We start from the raw sequence: 23,091 nt of genomic DNA on the forward strand, positions 1-23,091 counted from the left end.
CAAAGGAAACTATAAGTAAGGTGAAAAGACAGCCCTCAGATTGGGAGAAAATAATAGCAAATGAAGAAACAGACAAAGGATTAATCTCAAAAATATACAAGCAACTCCTGCAGCTCAATTCCAGAAAAATAAATGACCCAATCAAAAAATGGGCCAAAGAAGTAAACAGACATTTCTCCAAAGAAGACATACAGATGACTAACAAACACATGAAAAGATGCTCAACATCACTCATGATCAGAGAAATGCAAATCAAAACCACAATGAGGTACCATTACACGCCAATCAGGACGGCTGCTATCCAAAAGTCTACAAGCAATAAATGCTGGAGAAGGTGTGGAGAAAAGGGAACCCTCTTACACTGTTGGTGGGAATGCAAACTAGTACAGCCACTATGGGAAAGCAGTGTGGAGATTTCTTAAAAAACTGGAAATAGAACTGCCATATGACCCAGCAATCCCACTCCTGGGCATACACACTGAGGAAACCAGATCTGAAAATCTAGTAATTCCTATGATTAGGAATTACGTGCACCCCAATGTTCATTGCAGCACTGTTTATAATAGCTAGGACATGGAAGCAACCTAGATGCCCATCAGCAGATGAATGGATAAGGAAGCTGTGGTACATATACACCATGGAATATCACTCAGCCGTTAAAAAGAATTCATTTGAACCAGTCCTAATGAGATGGATGAAACTGGAGCCCCTTATACAGAGTCTAGTAAGCCAGAAAGATAAAGAACATTACAGCATACTAACACATATATATGGAATTTAGAAAGATGGTAATGATAACCCTATATGCAAAACAGAAAAAGAGACACAGAAATACAGAACAGACTTTTGAACTCTGTGGGAGAATGTGAGGGTGGGATATTTCAAAAGAACAGCATGTATACTATCTATGGTGAAACAGGTCACCAGCCCAGGTGGGATGCATGAGACAAGTGCTCGGGCCTGGTGCACTGGGAAGACCCAGAGGAATCGGGTGGAGAGGGAGGTGGGAGGGGGGATCGGGATGGGGAATACGTGTAAATCTATGGCTGATTCATATCAATGTATGAGAAAAATAAATAAATAAATTAATTAATTAAAAAAAAAAAAGAAAGTGGGAGGAGAAGGGGACAACAGAGGATGAGGTGGTTGGATGGCATCACCGACTCAATGGACATGAGTTTGGGTAAACTCTGGGAGTCGGTGATGGAGAGGGAGGCCTGGCGTGCTGCAGTCCATGGGGTCTCAAAGAGTCAGAAATGACTGATCAGCTGAGCTGAACTGATAAACATATGTGCAAAGGAATATTATTCAGCCATGAGAGAGAAGTATTTCCTGTCATTTGCAATAACGTGGATGGATCTTGAGAATATTAGGCTAACTGAAATAAGTCAGACCGAGAAAGAAAAATACTCTAAGATATCCCATATACATGGAATCTAGAAAAGAACAAATTTAAAATCAGAGTAAATGGTTACTAGGGGATGACAGGGAGAAGGGTTAGAATATTTTTTTTAGTGTACAAACTTGTAACAAGTAGTAAATATGTCCTAGAGATCAAATACCTAGTGAATATAGACAATATCCTATTATAATGAAACTAAGAGACAAGGACCTAATATTTCATCCACTAAAAAGAAATTATAACTGTTTTATGATAGAGATGCTTATTATCACTACAATGGCAATCATATTACAATATATAAATACATGAAATTAATATGCTGTACATCTGAAATATACACAGTGTTGTCTGTCAAATATATTTCAGTTTGAAAAAAAAGAAACTTTTGCCTTCCAGAATCTAGAATCCAAGTATGCTTGAATTTCTCTCTCATTATCTCTCAGGATCAAGGTAAAGAGATAATCTGGGCTAGCAATTTTGAATCAATATTTTATATCAAGTATTTTGCTAAACAATTTTTATAAGTTATATTATACAATGTGAGGGATTAAATAAAAATAAATTTGTCTATATCTTCTAACAATGGAGGAAAGCTTGGTTTTGTGCATTCACTGGTAGGGAAGGGACCTGTACTATCTATTCATCTCACAGGAGAAAATGAAGTCACATGAGGACGTTGTAGAGAATGCAAGCAACAAGGTCCATTTGATTATGGGATGTTGTCCTTGATGACTATAGTCAACACTAGAGAATAATGAAGAGTATATACTCTGTGGACTCTGGATAAAATAGTACCCATATTGCCAGTTTCAGACCAGGATTCCTTTTTTGCACTACTGTTTCAGATGGCTTTGACACAGGACAGCTTATGGACTGGTAGAATAATTTTGAATGGAATAGTTCATATAAAAAAGGGAAAAAAATGTATCTAGTGATCAAAGAGAGAGCTAGAAAGAAAGTAGTTAATCTAGAGGAAGCCATATTCAGACTACCAACAAATGAAGTAAAGCAACCTATTAGAGATCAGGTTTTTTACAAATGTTATAGTACCCAATTAGCTTTGGGGGAGCTTCCCTGGTGGTCCAGTAGTTAAGACTTCCTGCTTGCAATGCAGGAGATATGGGTTCCATTGTTGGTCAGGAACTAGGATCCCCCATACTTTGCTCCATGGCCAAACACAAAAGAAACAAACCAATAAGCTATGGGTTACAGGGACTTCAAAGAGGGTACACTGTGGAGAAGACTTGTTTTTCTTTTTTTGGCTGCGCCATGTGGCTTATGGGATCTCAGTTCCCTGACTAGGAATTGAACCCAGGCCACAGCGGTGAAACCCAGGAATCCTAACCACTGGGCCACCAGTTGTTGGGGGTTCTTTGCACCTTTGCACCTTTGTACCAACCCGCCCCCCTTCTTGAACTCTCAAGAAGACATGATTCTCTTGCTTCCCTTTGGGGTGTTTGAGACAGCATTTACTCAAATCCTAGTAGTTAATGTTCATCCCTTGGGAATACATGTGGCCTTAAGTGGCTGAGCGGTACAGGCTCATTTTGAATGGATGGTCAAGAAGGAATATGCATAAAGTAATGAGGAACTCAGGCTGGTTGGGCATATGGTTTATTCCTTTGTTTCTTATCTCCAAGGTACAAGAACAGATCACTTCTCTGGTAAGTTCTGAAGTAAGTGATTATGAAACAGAGATACATTGGTTACAAGGATCTTGAGTTTGAGAACCCTAGGAACCCATACAAACCCTGCCCCAAATCCACCCTCCCCTACCCCTTGGGATAACCTAATCATCTCAGTTCATTGGGCTCATCCTTGGTTGGGGTTGAGACACAATTATCTTTGGTTGAGAAGCGTTCTTCTCCAAAAGGTAGGAAGACAGTTGTTTGGGGGTATATCTGAGTCTCTGAAAGAGTCATTTGTATCCAAAACCTATGATTCTACTTCAACTGGCTTGCAAGACCCTGTGTTCTTCTGTTCTGCACGGAAGGAATGGAAATTCAGCCTCAACAGAAAAGTGTCTCTCCCAATAGAGCCTGAAGAAAGAGTGGTGATTCTAACTGAGGTGCATTTTTTCAGGACATCAGGACTGCTTATTTCTGAACATCTCTACATAAGAGATGAGCTTATAGTCATATCAAGTGGGCACATGCCCACTGAAGGCATGAATTCACTGAAGGCATGAATTTCAATCCATGCCTAAACCAGGAAAGGCATCTGAACCAGAGAAGGTGATTTTTCATCTGGATCCTAGCTCTTAGCAGAGGGGGAAAGGTTTTAAGGAATGCCTGTATACCTGAGGACTTGATTACTCTGGGTAGTGAAACGAAGGCAGATTACTATTTCCCCTAAGAATCAGAAAATGGGAAATACTAAGATGTCAACTTTAAGGAAATGAAAGGACAAGATAAGCAATACTATATAAGGAGCCTTCCATTCTAGCCAACCAAAGGAGAAGCCACTCCTAGCCTGGTGTGAACAGTTGCTCTGAATTTGCATGTAGTTTGCAAGGATGAGATGAAAGGTATCAATCGAACCCCCAAGATTGGCCTCAGAAACATTGCACTCTTCTTAACAGGTCAAGGGGGAAACAGTGGAATCTTACTTCTTCTGATGTCCATGTCTCCTTTTTCCTTCAGAATCAAAGAGCTCAGCTGAAGTGGGTCTGTGAATGCTCTGGCAGAAGGCCTCAATACCAGACCTCCCCGGATAGTTCCCAGAGACCAAAACCAAAGCAACCTTCCCACTGCTGTTGGGATGGATCTCACAGGCCTTTATGCTTTGCAGATGCCCTGCCTTAAGACTGAAGTAAGAGGGAGAGACAGCAACAAAGACATCAATGATTATTGGACAGGGCATCTTACATGTTTGAAACAGAAACTCCTAGAGTGACATGCCACCGTTTATAGCACATAGGAAATGGCAGCAATTTTTGACACTGGGGAGAAGTGTCATAGTGTCTCCCTATGATTTATTGGGGGAATTGATGTCAGTTGGTGTATCTGTTACCAGGGAAACCTGCAGATAGGGCAGCAGCCAGCATGTAGGTGGTTACTAATTAAGCCCTATATTTAAGAGGACTGGATAGTCCTGTGAGTGGAGCAGGGACTGGTCAAGCAGGGAAGTGTAGAAAGAGCAAGATAATAGCCATCTTGAATGGGCTGACCATACAGTCCATCCTTACACAACCTGCATACCCCTTAATATTTTGGTCCACCCCTCTTCCACAATATTCCTGCCCTCAGGTATATAGAGGTGTACCACAAACAGATACCACAAATGCAACACAGACAACCACAACTACTGAATACTGAGTCCAAAAGGTAGGCAACCTTTGGAGACAGGCATTTATCAGGTCAATTTTTCATGGAATTCCTGAGGACAACAGCATATCGCTGTAGACCCAGCCATCAGGTTCATTTTGGACTGAGGTCATCATTGTTGCTCTATCTGCAGACAGATCCCTCCACTCAGACTAGACATCAAATATAAGGTGTCTAACAGGCTCAATGCAGGGAAGATCATTTCCATTAAGCAAAATACGAGCAGTAACAGCACTGTGACATATTAACACCCTTGACTACAATTTTTGTCCTGGGCTGCAGTACCATTACGGAGAAGGCAATGGCATCCCACTCCAATACTCTTGCCTGGAAAATCCCATGGACAGAGGAGCCTGGTAGGCTGCAGTCCATTGGGTCGCTAAGAGTGGGACACGACTGAGCATCTGCATTTTCAATTTTCACTTTTATGCACTGGAGAAGGAAATGGCAACCCACTCCAGTGTGCTTGCCTGGAGAATCCCAGGGACGGGGAAACCTGGTGGGCTGCCATCTATGGGGTCGCAGACAGATGGACACGACTGAAGCGACTTAGCAGCAGCAGCAGCAGCAGCAGTACCATTATGCTGTCCAACCTCTGTCCTCTTCAGCCAGTGTCAGACACTGGAGGGGGTGTAACAGAACACAAGGTTAATATAATGGTGCCTTTCTCTAGTAGGGGGCCTTGATTAATTTCTTAGTCTTCTTATCTGGGTCCAGATGAAATCTGTAAGTTCCTTTCTAGTCTTAATCCCCACAGGGCAGCAAACCCCAAACACCTGGGACTTTCCTGCCAGTTTTAGTCCCAGGGCCACTTACAGTATGTTCCCCTGGGGGTAGATCCTGTGGCAAGGGCAAAAGTGAGTTATTTTCCTGATCCTTAGCTGGCAATGATACCTGGGTGGTCAACAGTTGAACGCCAGTGATATTGACTAGTTTGCCTCTGGGTTAACATGATGTAGATACACCCTGTGCTGACTGCTCCTGGAATATTTAATGACAAGTTCCGTGACTTAAGCTAGCCTCTTGGTTCACAGGTTGAGACAGTGAGTTTCCTGTATCAGTTGTTGCTTCCTTAGTCCACTCATCCTTCTATTAGCCCAGCAGCAGTAGGGCTGTAGGACAGATGGAAACACCGGGGAATGGCATTTATTCAGCTCATTCCTGAACTTCATGGCCACTAAAGTGGTGTTTTTTTGCATTGCTCAGCAACTTGAGTAGGCCCACTGTAACAGCTTCGACTTAGTAAACAGCTTTACTGTTGTAAAGCATGTAGGCTGCACAGAGCGTTGTTCCTTGACACTATATCCCTGCTCTGCCCCCTCCCACACTTGGGACCAGAAGCCCAGAGGGTATTCTTTTTATTTTGCCATTGCAGGTCCCAACCAAACCCTTCAGGGTAACTGACCATGGCCAATTCACAAGCCTGTCCCAGTTAGTGTCCCTAAAGCCTGTAATTGTTTAGGGGTGGGGGGGGGGTGAGGGGTATGTTTGTATTTTGTATGAAACAATAAAACCAGAAAGGCTCTTATGTTTTGCCAGTATCACAAGACCTCCCTAGGCAGTCAGGTGAAGCACAAGCCCAGGCTGCTACTTTTAAACTGGAAGAGCCTCTGAGGTTAACAGGATGTCACCAGCTTAATGGAAGAGAAGATCTCTCTCACAGGAACCCACATGCTAGGGGAATGACACCACGGGATTATCCCCACAACCCTCCCTTCCCTGTCCTCATTCTCCAACATCTCGGCACTCAGGGATCACCTGCAGCCTTCTGGCTGACTCACCAGTTGTTGGGCTGCACCTGCAGGTGTGCACTCATGTTGATGCCCAGCCTTGAGACCAAAGCAAGAGCTAGGAGACAGGGACAAAGACGTCCATGGCTTATTAGATAAGGAATCTTACATGTCTAAAAAGAAGGGTCTTATCACAATCATGTTCAGCAGAGAAGAGGAAGGACATGGACGCAACTTTTACTGTTTGAGGGAGGATCCCACCAGTCTAACAAGAAGGTGATGTCAGTTTGCTCATCAGTTACCAGGGAAACCAGTGTCTGGGGGAGAAAGTATGTAGGCAGTTACCAGTAAGCCCTATAATGAAGAGAATTGGATAGTCATGTGAGTGAAGGAGGGTTGGGCAGGGGATGAACAGAGAGCATAGAAAGTCATCTTGAGGCAAGTGGAGAGTTGTCCTAGAGCTACAGTAGAAAGCAAAAGAGTGACCCCTGCCAGATGGCAGCTCCCACAGACACTGTCTCCCACAGGCTGTTGCCTTGGCAGCCCTTCACCTGCCCCACTTCTGCTCAGATTGGCCAAGCAGCTCCAAGCTCTTTCCTAGTGTCTGAGCAGTAATGTTGAGATGAAGGTGGAAGAGAAGTGGGCACAGCAGGTGGTGTTTCTTGGACTCTGCAGAGGCAGGCTGCTTTTGCAAGAGTTGTAGATCATTGTGAAACTTGCTGTTCTTCTCTGGACCTTGGATCCCTGGACATCATGAAATACAGACCCTGATGCTGCCATTTTACTTACAAGGCTACAGTGGGGTACCCATGAGATCCTGGGCTGAGGGTGCGCTTTGATCTCTAAGGTGGGTTTAGTCCCATCAATATTAGTGGCAGGTGTCCAGAGGCCAGGTGGACACCTGGGTTCAGCTGGGGGTGAAATTGAGTGAGTCAATAATAAGTAAATTACCCTACTTCCTGAAGAGAATTCTCAGGAAACTGGGGCTGAGGATCAAGTTACAGGGCAGGTATAAAGAGCCAGTGCTTACCCAGGAACTCTAACTTGCCTGGACATTCTGGACCCTTACAGGAAGCAACTGTGAGTGTCTCTGTCCTTGCCTCTTAATTTGCTTCAAATGTCTGGTGAATATCTTCCTGCCTATGTGGGTGTTGAAGAAGGCAGGGTGTGTGTAGATCTTCCACTCTAGGAGGTTCAATGCTGGTGGTGGGAGAAAATGTGGGTAATAAGGGGTGCTCTTCACCCTGCTCCCTTGGTTTGGTGGGAGATGTGTTTTCAGGACTGGGAGAGGGGGAGAGTTGGATGTGACATCCAACCAGATCTCTGATATCAGCTATTGTCTGGAAGTCCCCAGGGTAAATGCAATTCATCTTCCTCTTGGAAGGAGGCACTTCTCTGGACAGGAAACCCCTTCCCTCCCATCAGCCTGCTTGGCAACCCTTGGTCCTTTGCACAGGTCCCTCAGGCAACAGGTCTCTGCAACTCCCATGATTCTTCTCCATACTGAAAACTTTACAGTTTCTCTCTGAGAAAGGAACGAAGCCCAACATTGGGAGTGACCCAAGTCCTGCACCCACTGTGATCTCACTTAGCTCCTGAGTCGCTTTCTGATGGTGACTGGAAGCTCTACTGGACATCGGCTTTCCTCCTCTGAAGCCAGCTTCCCCCTGATGGCACCCATCTCTAACGTCCTCTCTTCCATGAGGCCCCTGTCCAGGTCTTCTCAGGAGGTCTGGGCAGGACTCTAGGTGTGCCAAGAACTTTCCTGGTGGAGCCCAGGAATGACCAATCCTGGCAAATAAGCAGTCATGCGCCATTCTGTGCTCAGGACAGACCTCACCAGGCATTAGGACTCTGGCTTTTTTTTCAGATAGCACTGCAGACTCCAGCACTATTCTGTGCAGAGCAGTAAGTGAGAGGAAACAAGCCAGCCTTGTAAGAGGTGAAGCTACCAACCTCCTGGTATAAAAAGGGATAAAGAGGCCCAGAGAGGGAAGGGTCCCACCTGAGGGCCCTCAGAGAGTCCCTCCTGGTGTGACAATGGCCTCAGTGAGGAATTCTACATCCTGACCCCAGTGCCCCAGGCAAGGATGACAAGCCCAAAAAGGGACGACACAGAGCATCTGAGAGTAGATCCATGCTGCTGGCAGACCGGCTCAGAGGTCCAGCTGGTTCATTCATGTCCTCCCTAGCCAGACCTTATCCTAACTTTCCCTAAACTGCTTTTGGAGCCCTACTATTCTTGGCCCCAGAGGATGGGAGAGGAGATGGGGGAAGGGCTTCTCCTGACCTCCAGGAGCTGGGCCAGCCCTAGTCCTCATCCTTGGACCAAGAGCACCCCCTCTTTCTGTTCCTCTGCCTAGGACATGCTTCTCCTCCCGCTCTCTGTGCTGCTTCTGCTCACACAGCCCTGGAGATCCCTGGGAGCAGAAATGGAGATCTATTCCCAGAAAACAATGGCCAACGCCTGTACCCTGGTTGTGTGTAGCCCCCCAGAGGGTGGCTTGCCTGGTCGTGATGGACAAGATGGGAGAGAAGGTCCCCAGGGAGAGAAGGGGGATCAAGGTAGAGCTGGGACCATGTGCTTGCCCTGATGGGAAGGGGTGGGCACTGGAATAGTAACCAACCCCCAAAACTCTGAATCTTCTGCTGTGGAAAGCTTGAAGATGGTTTTCCCAACGGGGGAGGTTTCCGCCAGATCTTCAGTCCACCTAAAACATGGCTTTACTGGTTGGCAAATACTGGCTTGCCCAAGCCCCCAGCTCCATAACCACCTGCCCTGATTCCTCCTCTAGGATCTTCTGACCCTAACCACTCCAAGAATGTACAAACAGTGAGTGAATGACTGGTGTTTGGAGTCCCCTACTCCAGAACTCTGGAGAAGGCAATGGCAACCCACCCCAGTGTTCTTGCCTGGAGAATCCCAGGGACGGCGGAGCCTGGTGGGCTTCCATCTATGGGGTCGCACAGAGTCGGACACAACTGAAGTGACTTAGCAGCAACAGCAGCGGCAGCAGCTCCAGAACTCATTGGGCTCACCAAGTGGTGTTAGTGGTAAAAAATCTGCCTGCCAATGAAGGAGATGTAAGAGATGCAGTTTCGATTCCTGGGTCAGAAAAATCCCCTGGAGGAGGGCATAGCACCCTCTTCTGTATTCTTGTTTGGAGAATCCCATGGACAGAGGAGGCTGGCGGGCTCTGGGTTGCACACGACTGAAGTGACTTAGTACACTCACGTAGGAGACATAGGAGGTGTGGGTTTGATCCCACGGTTGGGACAATCGCCTGGATAGAAAATGGCAACTCTATTATTGCCTGGAGAATATCATGGACAGAGGAATCTGTCTGGCTACAATCCACAAAGGGTCAGATGCGACTGAGCACGCACACTCCAAAACTTAACTGTTGATCATTCTTATTAAATGTTGCCTCTGCAGAATGTTAAATATTTTTGAACTGATGACAGTGTTGTAAGTTTCTGTTTAATCATCTTTAGATGGGAATAATATTGACCACACAGTGACAAAGAATTGAGCCAAGGCTTCATTTCTTCGTTGGGTCTTCAAGATCAAGTTTTATTCTTCTGCTGTCCCAACCAGCTGAATTCTCCTGATGTTTCCAAATGTATTGTTAAGGGAATTTTCTGGAAACACTGCCCCACAGGAGAAGATCTGGTTTTTACTGGCAAGACGTAAGAATTTGATGAACCAGCAACAAGGACGAGGGGACCACCATGGCCCTGGGCCAGGGCTATGGAGGGATCAACTGAGGTCTTTTATATTCCTGGAGTTTGTGCTTTGATTGGAGAGGAAAGAAATGAACATTAAAGCTGAAAAGAATACATAACATCCCCAGGATTTGTAAGGTAAGAGACAAATATCTGTCTGTCTTTTAGAAAGAAAGTAGCTTCCAACATGAATGGGCTGGGAATTGAGAAGGCCACCTAGAAGTGATCTCAGAGGAGGGGTGGTATTCAAGGTGCCAGCTCTCTCTAGCTCCCCTAGGGGCCCTGAATTGAACAGTATCCCCTCTACCCCCCTGCTCTCATGGACTCCATGGTTTGTGCAAAGGATGGGCAACCTCTAATGCTCCCTTCTAAGGAGTGACTTGCTTCCAAGGTACCTGCTGCCCTCCGCAGCCTGGTGGGAGCCCAGGAGAGGCTCAGTCAGGGACCAGGTGTCTCTGCCTGAGCACAGTGCACCAGGGGGTCTGGGATGTGGAGCCCATCCTCCCGGCTCCCATTGCTTGCCTAGTGAGGATTGGAACTAAGAGCAGGACACAATGTCCAGCACAGAGGCTCTCACCACCCATCAACTACACCAGTCTCCCACCGCCTGCACATTCTTGGCCCAGGCAAGCCTGGTCCTTCTTATCCTGGGGGAATGGATTCCAGATCTGAAATGTCATCTCTCCTCTCCAGGTCTCTGAATCCTCTTCAGTCTTGAAGTCCTGTTTCCTATGAGTACATGTGTGTCCATGGTTTGGGGTGCTGGGATGGGATGAGGGACATCTCCTAAGCTGTTTTCTTCACTCATTACCTGTGCCTCTCAGTTAAAATTCAGTGACAAATTCCTTGCAGACCAGGCCCTGGTGCTGAAATTTACATCCTGCTCAGTGCCAGGCAGAAAGCTATGTTTACAGAGAGCTTCTCAGTGAACAGAGAAATGAAATGAGGAAATGAACAAATAAGTGAATGCACAAATTAGTAGTAACTGACAGATTCCTTTTGCTGTCTTTTTGCACATGAATGCTTTCCTCACAACAGTTAAGAGATGGAAACAACTCAAGTGTCTATCAATATTTATCCATGGTGAACGAATAAAGAAAATGTGTTATATTCATACTATAAAACATTTTTCAGCCATAGAAAGGAATGAAGTACTGAGATGTGCTACAAATTGGATGATCCTCAAGAATGTCACTGCTAGTTTAAAAAGGCAGACACAAAGGGTCATATATTGTATGTATTTATATAAAATATCCAGAATAGGTAAGAGAGACAGTTGGCAGCCTAGAGATAGCCAGGGCCTTGGAGGAGGCAGGGAGGGAGTGGTAAATGGGTATGAGGTTTACTTTGGGATTAATGAAATAGTCTTGAACTAAAGAGAAGTGGTAGTTGTACAATTATGTCAATGTTCTAAATGCTGCTGAATTGTATACTTTAAATGATTAATTATAGGAAATTCCTGGAGGTCCAGTGGTTAGGATACAGTGTTCTCACTGCCAGGCCTCAGGTTCAATCCCTGATTGGGGAACTGAGATCCTGAAAGCTACACATCACAGTAAAAATAAAAGATTATTTTTATATTATGTGAATTTCATCTCAATAAAAAAAGAATAACCAAACTCACAGAATTGAGTGTATAATTCTTGAATCAATAGGCAATTCTCCCTTTAGTCATTGAAGGCAAACCTCTTATAATTTCAGACTTAGGCAGCCTTCTTAACGTACTGTGATTCTTTGAAATGTTTGGTCATTTTTCCAAAACAAATTAGTATGTGGTCAAAATACAAAGAGAAGAAAATTAAAATTGCCTGAATTGTGCCCCTTAGAAAGAACAACTGTTAATACCTTTGTATATGCTGTTCTTACGTTATTTACAGTATATATTACATGTGCACATGCCTGACACATGCATGGACACATTGAAGAAACCAAATCATATTAAATAGAGTGTTTATAACTTACTTTATCACTTAATAATGCACAATAATTTCACCTATCTTCCATAATTTTAAAAGCATGTTACATAGTTTTTTCTCTTCTTTATATTAAAATAGAGCTGATCTATAATATATTAAGATTCAAATGTATATCATAGTGAATTCATATTTGCATATATTGTGAAATGATTGTCACAATGAGTCATCAACACACATAGTTACAATTTGTGTGTAATGAGAACTTTTAAGATCTGCTTGCTCAGCAATGTTCAAGCGTGCAACCCAGAATTACTAAGTATAGTAACTCTGCTGTACATCGTCTTCCTAGGACTCAATTTTTTTTTAACTGCACACTTGTACCTTTTGAAGAATTCTATCCATTCTGCTCACTTCTCAACCCCACCTTTAGCCACCATAGATCTGTTCTCTGTGTCTGTGAGTATGTTGTTTTTGTTCATTTGTTTATTTAGATTTCACATATAAGTGAGATCATATAGTACTGCCCTTCTCTGTGACTTATTCCACTAAGCTAGTGCCTTCAAGGTTCACCAATGCTGCTGCAAATAGCAAGATTCCATTCCCTTGTATGCCTGAATAATGTTCCATTGTATATGCACCCTGCGTTTTCTACATCCATTCTTCCATCCACAGATACTTGGGCTCTAGGCTGCATCCATGTCTGGGCTACCATAAATGATGCTGCAATTAACTTGAGGGTACATATATCTTTTCAGGTTAGTGTTTTCATTTTCTTTAGTTAAATACTCAGAAGTGGAATTGATGGATTACATTGTAGCTTTATTTTTAACTTTCTGAGAAACCTCCATACTGTTCTCCATAGTGGCTGTACCGATTTACATCCCTGCTTCACAAAGTTTCCCTTTTCTCCACTTTCTCCAACACTTTTTATTTGCTGTCTGATAGTAGCCATTCTGACAGTGAGGTGACAGCTCATTGTGCTTTTGATTTCTATGTCTCTGGTGTTAAGTGTCAGGTGTCATTTCTGACAAAAACTTTGGTTCTGGGAATGGGGGAGGGCAGGGAGTCCATGGTCAAGGGTAAAAGCTGACAGACTTAACTGCCATAAATACCGTGGCCTTGGGGCAGGGGCAGATGCATTGTATGCAAAGTCAGGTGGGTCTAGGTTTGGATCTGCCTCCAACTCTGCAAGCCTGTTTCTTCACCTGTAAAATGGAGATGTAGACACAGATTTCCTAGATCTCCACGGACCAGTCACCTGGAGGGGGAGTGTCTACACCCTACAGAACCCAGAAAGAACGCCAGGGTCCTGACTCTGCAGGCAGCTGGCTCCTCCTGGGCCGGGGTCGGCTTTATGTCCATTTCTTCTTCTGCCACAGGTTCACCAGGACCTGCAGGACGAGCAGGGAGGCCAGGACCAGCTGGTCCCATTGGGCCGAAAGGGGACAATGGCTCTGCTGGAGAACCCGGACCAAAGGGAGACCCTGGACCACCTGGTGAGTAGGTGGGCGTGGAATGCAGGTGTCTGCAGGTGGTGTGCTGCGTTAGGACACGGCAGTAGGCATGCACAGATTCCACCCCAGGAAGGGGAAGAAGGTCATTCTCAAGGTGGCACGAGGTTATTTCAGAGATGGCTGGTGCTTCCTAGGGGCACCATTTTGAGGAGGAGGCTGCCTGTCTGACTTCTATTACAGCTCCATCTTTTAAGCACTTCTACCTCCAAGGAGATTCAGTGTCACTAACCAGGCTGGTCCTTTTCCCCAGGGCCTCCAGGCATGCCTGGTCCAGCTGGGAGAGAGGGCCCCTCAGGGAGGCAGGGGAGCATGGGACCTCCAGGCACACCAGGCCCCAAAGGAGAGACTGGGCCCAAAGGTAGGAGGGTGGTATGTGGTGGGTGAGGGAGGGAGAAGGGAGGGCTGACATGGGCAGCCCTGGTGGGGACCAAGGTACGTGCACAGTGCCTGGAAAAGCCTGGAACCTCCGCACCTGGTCGGCCTTGCCGGGGCTAAACCCTCAACTTTCCAACACTGACTGAATTTCCCGATATGGTTCCTGGAAGAGACCAAGTGGTCAGGAGCAGTCTCCCAGGTCGCTCTCTCACCTGGAGCTGTGCGTGACAAGCTGCCCTGCTGAGGAAATGGTACCTGCTGAGCACACTCTCAGCCGTGCTTCTCCAATGTGTTCCTTCCTCAGGAGAAGTGGGTGCCCCAGGCATGCAGGGCTCCCCAGGCCCCACAGGTCTCAAAGGAGAGAGAGGTGCCCCCGGGGAGACTGGAGCCTCTGGACGTGCTGGGGCGGCAGGTGAGGAATGGACGTGGGGCTGGGCTCATGTTCCCCTGTGCCCATCCCCACCGGCCACCAGGTCAGAGCTGGCATTCCAGGGAGAGAGCCAGCGTTGGGCTCTGGGCACTGTCTGTCTCCAGGGAGAGGGTGGTGATTAGCAGGGACTGTCTGTATCCAGGGAAGGCTGGTTGTTGGATTATGGGACAGTCAGTGTATAGAGGGGATGTAAGAAGAGTTCCAGGCACAGAGGGACATTTGCATGTAGGAGGGTGTATGGCTGGGAGATACGAGTCTATGAATGGGGGTTGGGGGGACACAAATATGCTAAAATATATGTTCAGCACTCACCCATTTCTATTTCTCTGATCCCAGGGCCTGCTGGAGCCATAGGTCCACAGGGGCCTTCAGGTGCCAGGGGCCCCCCAGGACTGAAGGGAGACAGAGGTACTCCTGGAGAAAGAGGAGCAAAGGGTGAGAGTGGGCTTACAGGTAAGGAAGACTTGGGGACCCCATTAGGGTGTGGGGCAGGGAGGAGGCCTTATTTAGCTCAGCTCTCCTCTCAGATATCCCATTTAGTTACAGATGGGGGTCAAATCAGGAAAAGTTGACAGGGTGTATGGCAAGGTGGACTCTGGTCTTAGCCTCTATGACTTGCTGGAGGAGACCCTGAGCAGATTTTCTATCCGATTTCTATGACAAGCCAACCTCTCTCTCCAGTTCATCAGATAACCTTGAATATCAAATAACTCAATGGATGAGAAATACTCAAGCTATGTCTATTCCTCTCCTACAACCATACCACCCCCTGCAATGCAAAAGGAAGTGCTATCAGATTCCTAGAATTTGAAATTAAAATGACATCTGGTTCACTGTCAGTGAGGCACAGGGATCTGTCTCGGGGATACTGTTCACAAGAGAACGGCAGGAAATCCCGTGGAACCAGAGGCCAGCTAGGTCAACAGAAGAGGGCTTCCTAGGCCTCTGTTCCACCTCACCCCACACCCAACTTGCCTCTGCACCTGGACATCCTTCTCTTGAGGCCTGGGCTCTGAGTGACCCCAGGCTGTTCTAGATCTGTCTTCACTTGGCCTCTCCCTTCTGCAGAGGTCGATGCTGTCAGGCAGCAGGTGGCAGTCTTAGAGGGACACCTGCGACGCCTCCAAAATGCCTTCTCTCAGTATAAGAAAGGTGAGTTCCTGGACCTGACCCTGAGCCAGGCCCTGATCATGGGCCTCAGACTTAGTCTGGGCTTGGCTTACAGTTCACTGGGCTTGGGTCTAAATTTGACTTGCTGGGACCATGATTGGGACTGAACTAGACCTGGAGTGGGAGCGGGGCTCAGGACAGGGCTGGGACAGAGCTGAGCCCCACGTGCTCCAGGGGTTCAAGTAGATGCACAAGACAAGGAGGTGAATGCAGTCTGAGTCATCTGTTCAGCAGACCTTACCCAGGCCTACCCTGGTGGATTCCTATGACAGACAAACGGACACCCAACCCAGGATGCATTTCTTCCCTCTTTGGGCCAGGTGTGCAAATGCCCAGAGCAGAAACCACACAGCCCAGGGCAGCAGAGAATCCAGACATGATCCTGAGAGTGGGGGTGGGATGCTGCCTGTGGGCTTCAAGGCTGCTGGGGACCTTTCGTTGGTGTGTGGCCATCAAGTATCTTACCCTAAAGGTGTCCCTGGGTCTGGAAGGAATAGGCTGCCTCCAGTCTCTGGCCAGTGCTGGACTCCCCCTGCACCTTTGGTGGTGTTGAAGCAGAGATTCTTCCCTAAGCCTGGATCCTAAGCAGGCAGAGGCCTCTGGGAGCACACACCTGAGTGCCCTGTACCTTCGGGATGCTCCACCAACTGCCTCTCCTCCTTCTCTCCTCTCCCTGATGGCAGCTTTGAATGCACATCACTTATCAAACCTTGTTGATCCAAAAAAGGAAGAGTTTTCTGTAGGAGTAGTGCATATAGGGACCTGATTGGGTGAGACAGAGGCCTCTCTGGCCTCTAAGAACTCAAGCCGACTAAGTACTGAAATAGTGGGATTAGAATTTTTAGCAGTTTATGTCTTTCTTCTTGCACAGTCATATTTACATATCTATTTACTCTCTCATTCCCTGGTAGCTGAGCTGGTAAAGAATCTGCCTGCATTGCAGGAGACCTGGGTTTGATCTGGGTCAGGAAGATCCCTGGGAATGGAAATGGCAAACCACTCCAATTTCCTTACCTGGAAAATCTCATGGACAGAGGACCCTGGTGGGCTTCAGTCCATGGGGTCAAAAAGAGTTGGGCATGACTTAAAAACTAACGCTTCATGCAGACTGATATAAACAAAGTAGAATTTGAGCATATGTGCTGGCCACATGTGTGTACCTAAATACCATCACTCAGTCCACACCACCTACATACTTGAGCACACATGCACACATATGCACACCCATCCTGATGGACCATAAGTCTGCCCAGGTACCTTCAAATTGACACACGGATATATTCACGCATGCACACGCATACTACCCAAATGGTTGGGATGTAAACCAATCATGGCACATGAGCTTGCACTGACCTTGTCCAGGGCTGTCTGGGTACCATCCTGACTACTGGAAAATCTGGACTCCAACTGCTTGTTGAAGCTAATCAGAGGAAAATGGCAGTGGGTCAGGGTGCAGCCTGGGTTCAGAACCAGTCCAGTGAGCCCCCTTAGGAGCCCTGAACGTTTCCATGCATGACCCTGGAAGTCAGAGGGGTATGAATGGGATGGAATCAAAAGAGATACTTGACATATCACATAGAGGATGCTGTTGTGCAGTGGACCTTTTCCTTAGAAATACGGGATTAAACTCTGAAAAGACAAGTGACTTTCCCTTGTCACCTGGACTGTCATTGCCAGGGTGGGGCAGAACACATGACTTTCTGAGGCCCAGACAGGGCTCTCTCCAAAGCTGATCCCACCCTGCCCTCCTGCCCCCACACAGAGCTCTGAGATGCTGTCATCCCTTGCTCAGTAGTCCAGGGAGGCTGACTGGCTATAGCATCACCTGCAAGCATATGGAAACCAGCACTGGACTCCCCCAGTGCAGAGATCAGCACTTGGCTGCTCTCAGATGCACCCCTCTCCTCCCTTTCTTCTCACCCTTCACACAGCACAGAAGCGCTCAGACAGCTCCACACACCCGGTCATCATGTGCGGGTGAGAATCAGCTGCCTGTGTGGAGTTTTCTCCACTCTCAGGAGCTGCCCTGAGCTCTAAGTGTCATTTCCCTGCCACAGTCTTTCCTGTTTACACAGTAATTAAAGTCCCAGCTTCTGGTGAACATCACGGGGAGGAAAAGAAAGTGCATGTGGGAGCTTTTGTGTCACATCCAACAAGGTCTGATCCTCATCTACATTTGACAGTTGGGCGACTTTAGGCCTCTTGCATAAGCACCTGAGTTCCAGGGTCCTCACCTCTTACATGACCAGTGCTCAGGAGCTAAGTGCCTCATTTTGTTCTACCTGGTGCCCTGGTACCCTGGTGGGAGCTGGGGACTCCAGTTGGATCACAAGGTCTAGGTGCTGCCACATTCCCAATCTGACTTTCTTCTTTCCCTAGCGGTGCTCTTCCCATCTGGCCTGGCTGTCGGGGAGAAGATCTTCAAGACAGCAGGTGCTGTAAAATCATATTCAGATGCCCAGCAAGTCTGCAGAGAGGCTAAGGGACAGCTGGCCTCCCCACGCTCTGCAGCCGAGAACGAGGCCGTGACACAGCTAGTCAGAGCCCAGAACAAGCAAGCTTACCTCAGCATGAGTGACATCTCCACGGAGGGCAGGTTCACCTACCCCACAGGGGAGTCACTGGTCTATTCCAACTGGGCCAGTGGGGAGCTGAACAACAGCAATGACGGACAACCAGAGAACTGTGTGGAGATCTATCCTGAGGGCAAGTGGAATGAAGTACCCTGCAGTAAGAAACTCCTCATGATCTGCGAGTTTTGAGGCTCCCCCCACCCCAGCTCCAGCCCATGGAGGAAGGGGGCAGTGCCCAGAGCTGTGAGCTGCCATCATCCCAATAAAAAGGTGACACTCTGCTGCTCACGGCTTCCCCACTGAGCCATGGGATGAGGCCACAAGGCAGGCCTCCTATGGAACTCCTCCCTCAGAATAAAGTTTGCAACTGGCTTCACATCTGGAAGGTTTATCACACAAAAGGGGGTAGCCTGCTGACTCACAGGCAAGGGCTAAAAGGAGGTCTCCAAGGTGGCCCTGTTGTAAAATCCAGTGTCTCCTCCTTAACAAGACAGGTGTCTAGCCCTCCACCTCTGCCAAACATGGAACCCATTTGACCCCACTGGTCACTGCCTCCTCCTTGCCTTTCATCTCCTGCCTTCAGTCTTCTTATCCTTCAGGCTTTTTCTCTCACCTCTCCTCCTCTCCTGACATTCCATAGAGGGGAGCAGGAGCCTCAGCTCTGGCTCCCTTCCCTCCTTGCACTCACTCTAGGCTTGAGCTCATTCTCTCCCATGGTTTCAAATTCCTTCTATTGAGGCCTCCCCCAGGTAGAGCCCTGTTTGGACCTCTCTCCAAACCCCAGAGTCCTCTAACCAAGGCAAGCTGCAGCCCTGCGGCTTGGAGGTCATCGTGGCTGCTTCTTGCTGGCAAGGAAGCACCAACTTCTCTGGCCATATTGAGTGGGCTCATACCCAGTAGACTCCCCTCACCCTTGACCACCCAGGATCTCTTTCTTCCCATGACAGTGTGACTCTGGATGCCTCATCAGAGAATGTACCATCTGCACAGTCCTAATCCCTTCTGAAGTTTCAGACAGAGAGGGTGTCCAGTCATGTTCAGATTCATCCCCCAACCTCTTCCTGACTTGAAGTTCAAGGGATGTTTGTCTCCCCTCTGCCTCAGAGATAATTTAGGCAAACCCTTCTCATTTTACATTCATGGAATCCAAGATACAGAGAGGAAGGGAACCTGCACTTCGTAAGGTAGGAGATAGTATGCCTCTGGGCTGGACACCTGGTGTTTGTCAAATCGAGTAATACTCAAGCTTTGTTCACACCCAGACACTCCAAGGACAAAGCTAGTGGCAAAAGCTGAGCTCTGCTATAGCAAATAGATAAGGAGCCCACTCCTGAGTTCAACAGACTTCCCTGTCTACACATGCACAAGAAGGCTTCTTGGGGCTCAAAAAGGGAGGGGGCCCCACCCCATGATAAGTGTGGACATGCACCATAGACATCTGTGGTGGGATGTATCTTAGAAAACAGTTTCACATGCATCTTCTGAGGGTCCATGGACCAGTCAGGTGTGAAGAAATTAACAAGATAATTGGCCAAAGGTAAACAATGATCTGGAAGGACTGTCCTATATAAGTCAATTTATGTCACATTGTTACTGCTCTCCCCCTCATTCAGGACTCCGCACTTTACCACGGGTGTAAGTCTCTGCTTAACTCTGACTTAAGGCACTTCTCCTCATTAGAGAGAATGCCCATACCTCTCTCTGGGCCCATTGCTGCTTTGCTTCTGTCTTAAATAAACAATCTTCTTCTCTGTATACTGTGCCATACAGTGTGCTGTGTCTCTAATAAACTTTGTACCTATTTATAGTTTTTGCCTCCTTGAAACATTCTTGCTTTCAAATGGGGGAAAGAGCCAGAGTCACTTTGCTTCTAGTCTCTAGTTCCTGGTGATGTGTTGACTAGGATTCCTGGGGTTTCATCCAGTCTACCCAGGTTCCATCCTTGGGCAGAGAACAAAGATATCTCTCCAGGAGTGCTCACTCCTCTCCCTCCGAGATCAGGAGCACTCACTCAGGTAAAAGGCTATATGACCCCAGAACTTACATTTTCGGCTTGTAAGTTTTTGACCATAGGCCTCTGTATATTTACTTGATTTTATTGACACACTACTGCAAAGAGTGACAGTAGAGCTAGTCAAAGCCCTAAAGGATAATGCCATCAGGGTGCTGCATTCAAACTGTTAGCAAATCCAGAAGACCCAGCAATAGCCACAGAACTGGAAAAAGTCAATCCTCACCCCAGTTCCCAAGAAAAGTAGCAGTAAAGAATGTACTAACTGTTAGACAATTGCACTCATCCCCCATGCTAGTAAGATCATGGTTAAAATTTTGCATGCCAGAGACAAGTGCTCAGGCCTGGTGCACTGGGAAGACCTAGAGGGATCTGGTAGAGAGGGAGGTGGGAGGGGGGATCGGGATGGGGAGTACATGTAAATCCATGGCTGATTCATGTTAATGTATGACAAAAACCACTACAACCCTGTAAAGTAATTAGCCTCCAACTAATAAAAATAAATGAAAGAATCAATTAAAAAAATTTTTTTTTGCGTGTCAGCCTTTAGAATTGTGTGAACCGAGAACTTCCAGATGTCCCAGCTGGGTTTAGAAAAGGAAGAGGAACCAGAGATCATATTGCCAACTTTCGCTGGGTCATAGAGAAAGCATGGGAATTCCAGAAAGACATCTATCTCTATTTCATTGACTATGCTAAAGCCTTTGACTTTGTGGATTATAACAAACTGTGCAAAGCTCTTAACAAATAAGCATACCAGACCATCTTATCTGTTTCCTGAGAAACCTGTATGTGTGTCAAGAAGCAACAGTCAGAACCCTGTGTGGAACAACTGATTGGCTCAAGATTGAGTAAGGAGTACAACAGGGTGAACTGCTGTTCCTCTATTCATTTAACCTACACACTGAGCACACCATGAGAAATGTCAGGCTGGATGAGTTACTAGCTGGAATCAAGATAGGTTGGAAAAACATCACTACCTCAGATATGTGGATGATACCACTCTATGGGTAAAAAACAAAGAGGAACTAAAGAGCCTCTTGATGAAAGTGAAGGAAGAAGGTGAAAGAGACAGCCTGAAACTAAATATTAAAAAACAAAAAACAACTAAAATCATGGCATCCAGTCACATTACTTCATGGCAAATAGAATCGGAAAGGTGGAAGTAGTGATAGATTTCCTGTTCTTGGGCTTTAAGATCACTGCAGATGATGACTGCAGCCGTGAGATTAGAAGATGACGTCTTCCTGGCAGGAAAGCTATGACAAACCCAGACAGTGTGCTGAAAAGCAGAGACATTACTCTGCCAACAAGGTCCATACAGTCAAGGCTATGGTTGTTCTAGTGGTCACGAACAGTTGTGAAAGCTGGACCATAAAGAAGCAAAATGCCAAAGAATTGATGCCTTCAAACTGTGGTGCTAGAGAAGACTCCTGAAAGTCGCTTGGACAGCAAGGAGATCAAGCCAGTCAATCCTAAGGGAAATCAACTCTGAATACTCATTGGAAGGACTGATGATGAAGCTCCAGTAGTTTGGTCATCTGATGCAAATGGCCAACTCTATGGAAAAGTCTCTTATGCTGGGAAAGATAGAGGGCAGATGGAGATAAGGGTGTCAGAGGATGGGATGGTTGGATGGCATCACTGAGGCAATGGACTTGAACTTGAACAAATTTGGGGAGATGGTGAGGGACAGGGAGGCCTGGTGTGCCATAGGCCATGGGGCTACAAAGAGTCAGACCCAAGTGGGTGACTGAACACATCGCAAAGAAAAAAAATGTTTTTCATTTATTTTTATTAGTTGGAGGCTAAATACTTTACAGTATTATAGTGGTTTTTGCCATACATTGACATGAATCAGCCATGGATTTACATGTGTTCCCCATCCTGAACCCCCCTCCCACCTTCCTCCCCATCCCATCCCTCTGGGTCATCCCAGTGCGCCAGCCCCGAGCACTTGTCTCATTCATACAACCTGGACTGGCGATCTGTTTCACACTTGATAATATACATGTTTCAATGCTATTATCTCAGGTCACCCCACCCTTGCCTTCTCCCATAGAGTTCAAAAGTCTGTTCTATACATCTGTGTCTCTTTTTCTGTCTTGAATATAGGGTTATCGTTACCATTTTTCTAAATTCCATATATATGCATTAGTATACTGTATTGGTGTTTATCTTTCTGTTTTACTTCACTCTGTATAATGGGCTCCAGTTTCATCCATCTCATTAGAACTCATTGGAAGGAATGATGATGAAGTTACAGTAGTTTGCTCATCTGATGCAAACGGCTGACTCTATGGAAAATTCCCTGATGCTGGGAAAGATTGAGGGCAGAAGAAGACGAGGGCATCAGAGGACGAGATGGCTGGAAAGCATCACCGATGCAATGGACTTGAACTTGGACAAATTTGCGGAGATGGTGAAGGACAGGGAGGCCTGGTGTGCTCCAGGCCATGGAGTTGCAAAGAGTCAGACCCAAGTGGGTGACTGCAAAGAAAAATTTAAACAACATCTGTACTTCAGAATTTGAAATGAGGCCTGAAGGAACCACAGGCTCATGGAAAGGGGTGATGAATACCCTTCTTCCAGACAGGAAAAGAGCCACTCTTTCCTTTGTTCCCAGGGACCAGGAAGACTGACCTATCTGGCCCTTGCTGAATAGGACCCCCAAGTCCCACCCCTCTTCACAACACACTTGCAGCCACAGTGTGTATATGGGACAGAAGGTCTGAAAACAAAGCCACACCTCTCAGCATGCAGCTCAGGCTTCTGCTAAGATCTTTCTCCTGTTACTGAAAATATCCTCAATTCCTGATAGCATTTGAAATATGAATAGTAATGAGCAAACAGGTCTTCAATACACAGCTCTTCAGACCAAGGTCACGCCTGGTCATTCTTATCAAGGGAGTTTAGAG

The 23,091-nt window shown here is 46.6% G+C and overlaps 1 protein-coding gene across 1 annotated transcript; it reads left to right on the top strand.

Moving 5' to 3' along the window:
• The first annotated feature begins 8,824 nt into the window (after window positions 1–8,824).
• Window positions 8,825–18,531, top strand: LOC122708942 (collectin-46-like). The gene is made up of 7 exons (XM_043925799.1): window positions 8,825–9,023; window positions 13,480–13,596; window positions 13,865–13,972; window positions 14,294–14,401; window positions 14,756–14,872; window positions 15,488–15,571; window positions 17,969–18,531. The coding sequence occupies exons 1-7, from the start codon at window positions 8,825–8,827 to the stop codon at window positions 18,349–18,351; spliced, it is 1,116 nt and encodes a 371-aa protein (XP_043781734.1). The 3' UTR covers window positions 18,352–18,531.
• The last annotated feature ends 4,560 nt before the right edge of the window (window positions 18,532–23,091 follow it).

This window comes from Cervus elaphus, chromosome 15 (genome assembly GCF_910594005.1).
Source record: "Cervus elaphus chromosome 15, mCerEla1.1, whole genome shotgun sequence".
Classification (NCBI taxonomy): Eukaryota; Metazoa; Chordata; class Mammalia; order Artiodactyla; family Cervidae; genus Cervus; species Cervus elaphus.

Excerpts from the sequence above, each read along its gene's own strand:
- LOC122708942 (XM_043925799.1), top strand. The coding sequence starts at position 8,825 with ATGCTTCTCCTCCCGCTCTCTGTGCTGCTTCTGCTCACACAGCCCTGG. Across the intron at positions 13,973-14,293 it reads AGGAGAGACTGGGCCCAAAG|GAGAAGTGGGTGCCCCAGGC; the intron begins GTAGGAGGGTGG and ends TTCCTTCCTCAG. Across the intron at positions 15,572-17,968 it reads CTTCTCTCAGTATAAGAAAG|CGGTGCTCTTCCCATCTGGC; the intron begins GTGAGTTCCTGG and ends TTCTTTCCCTAG.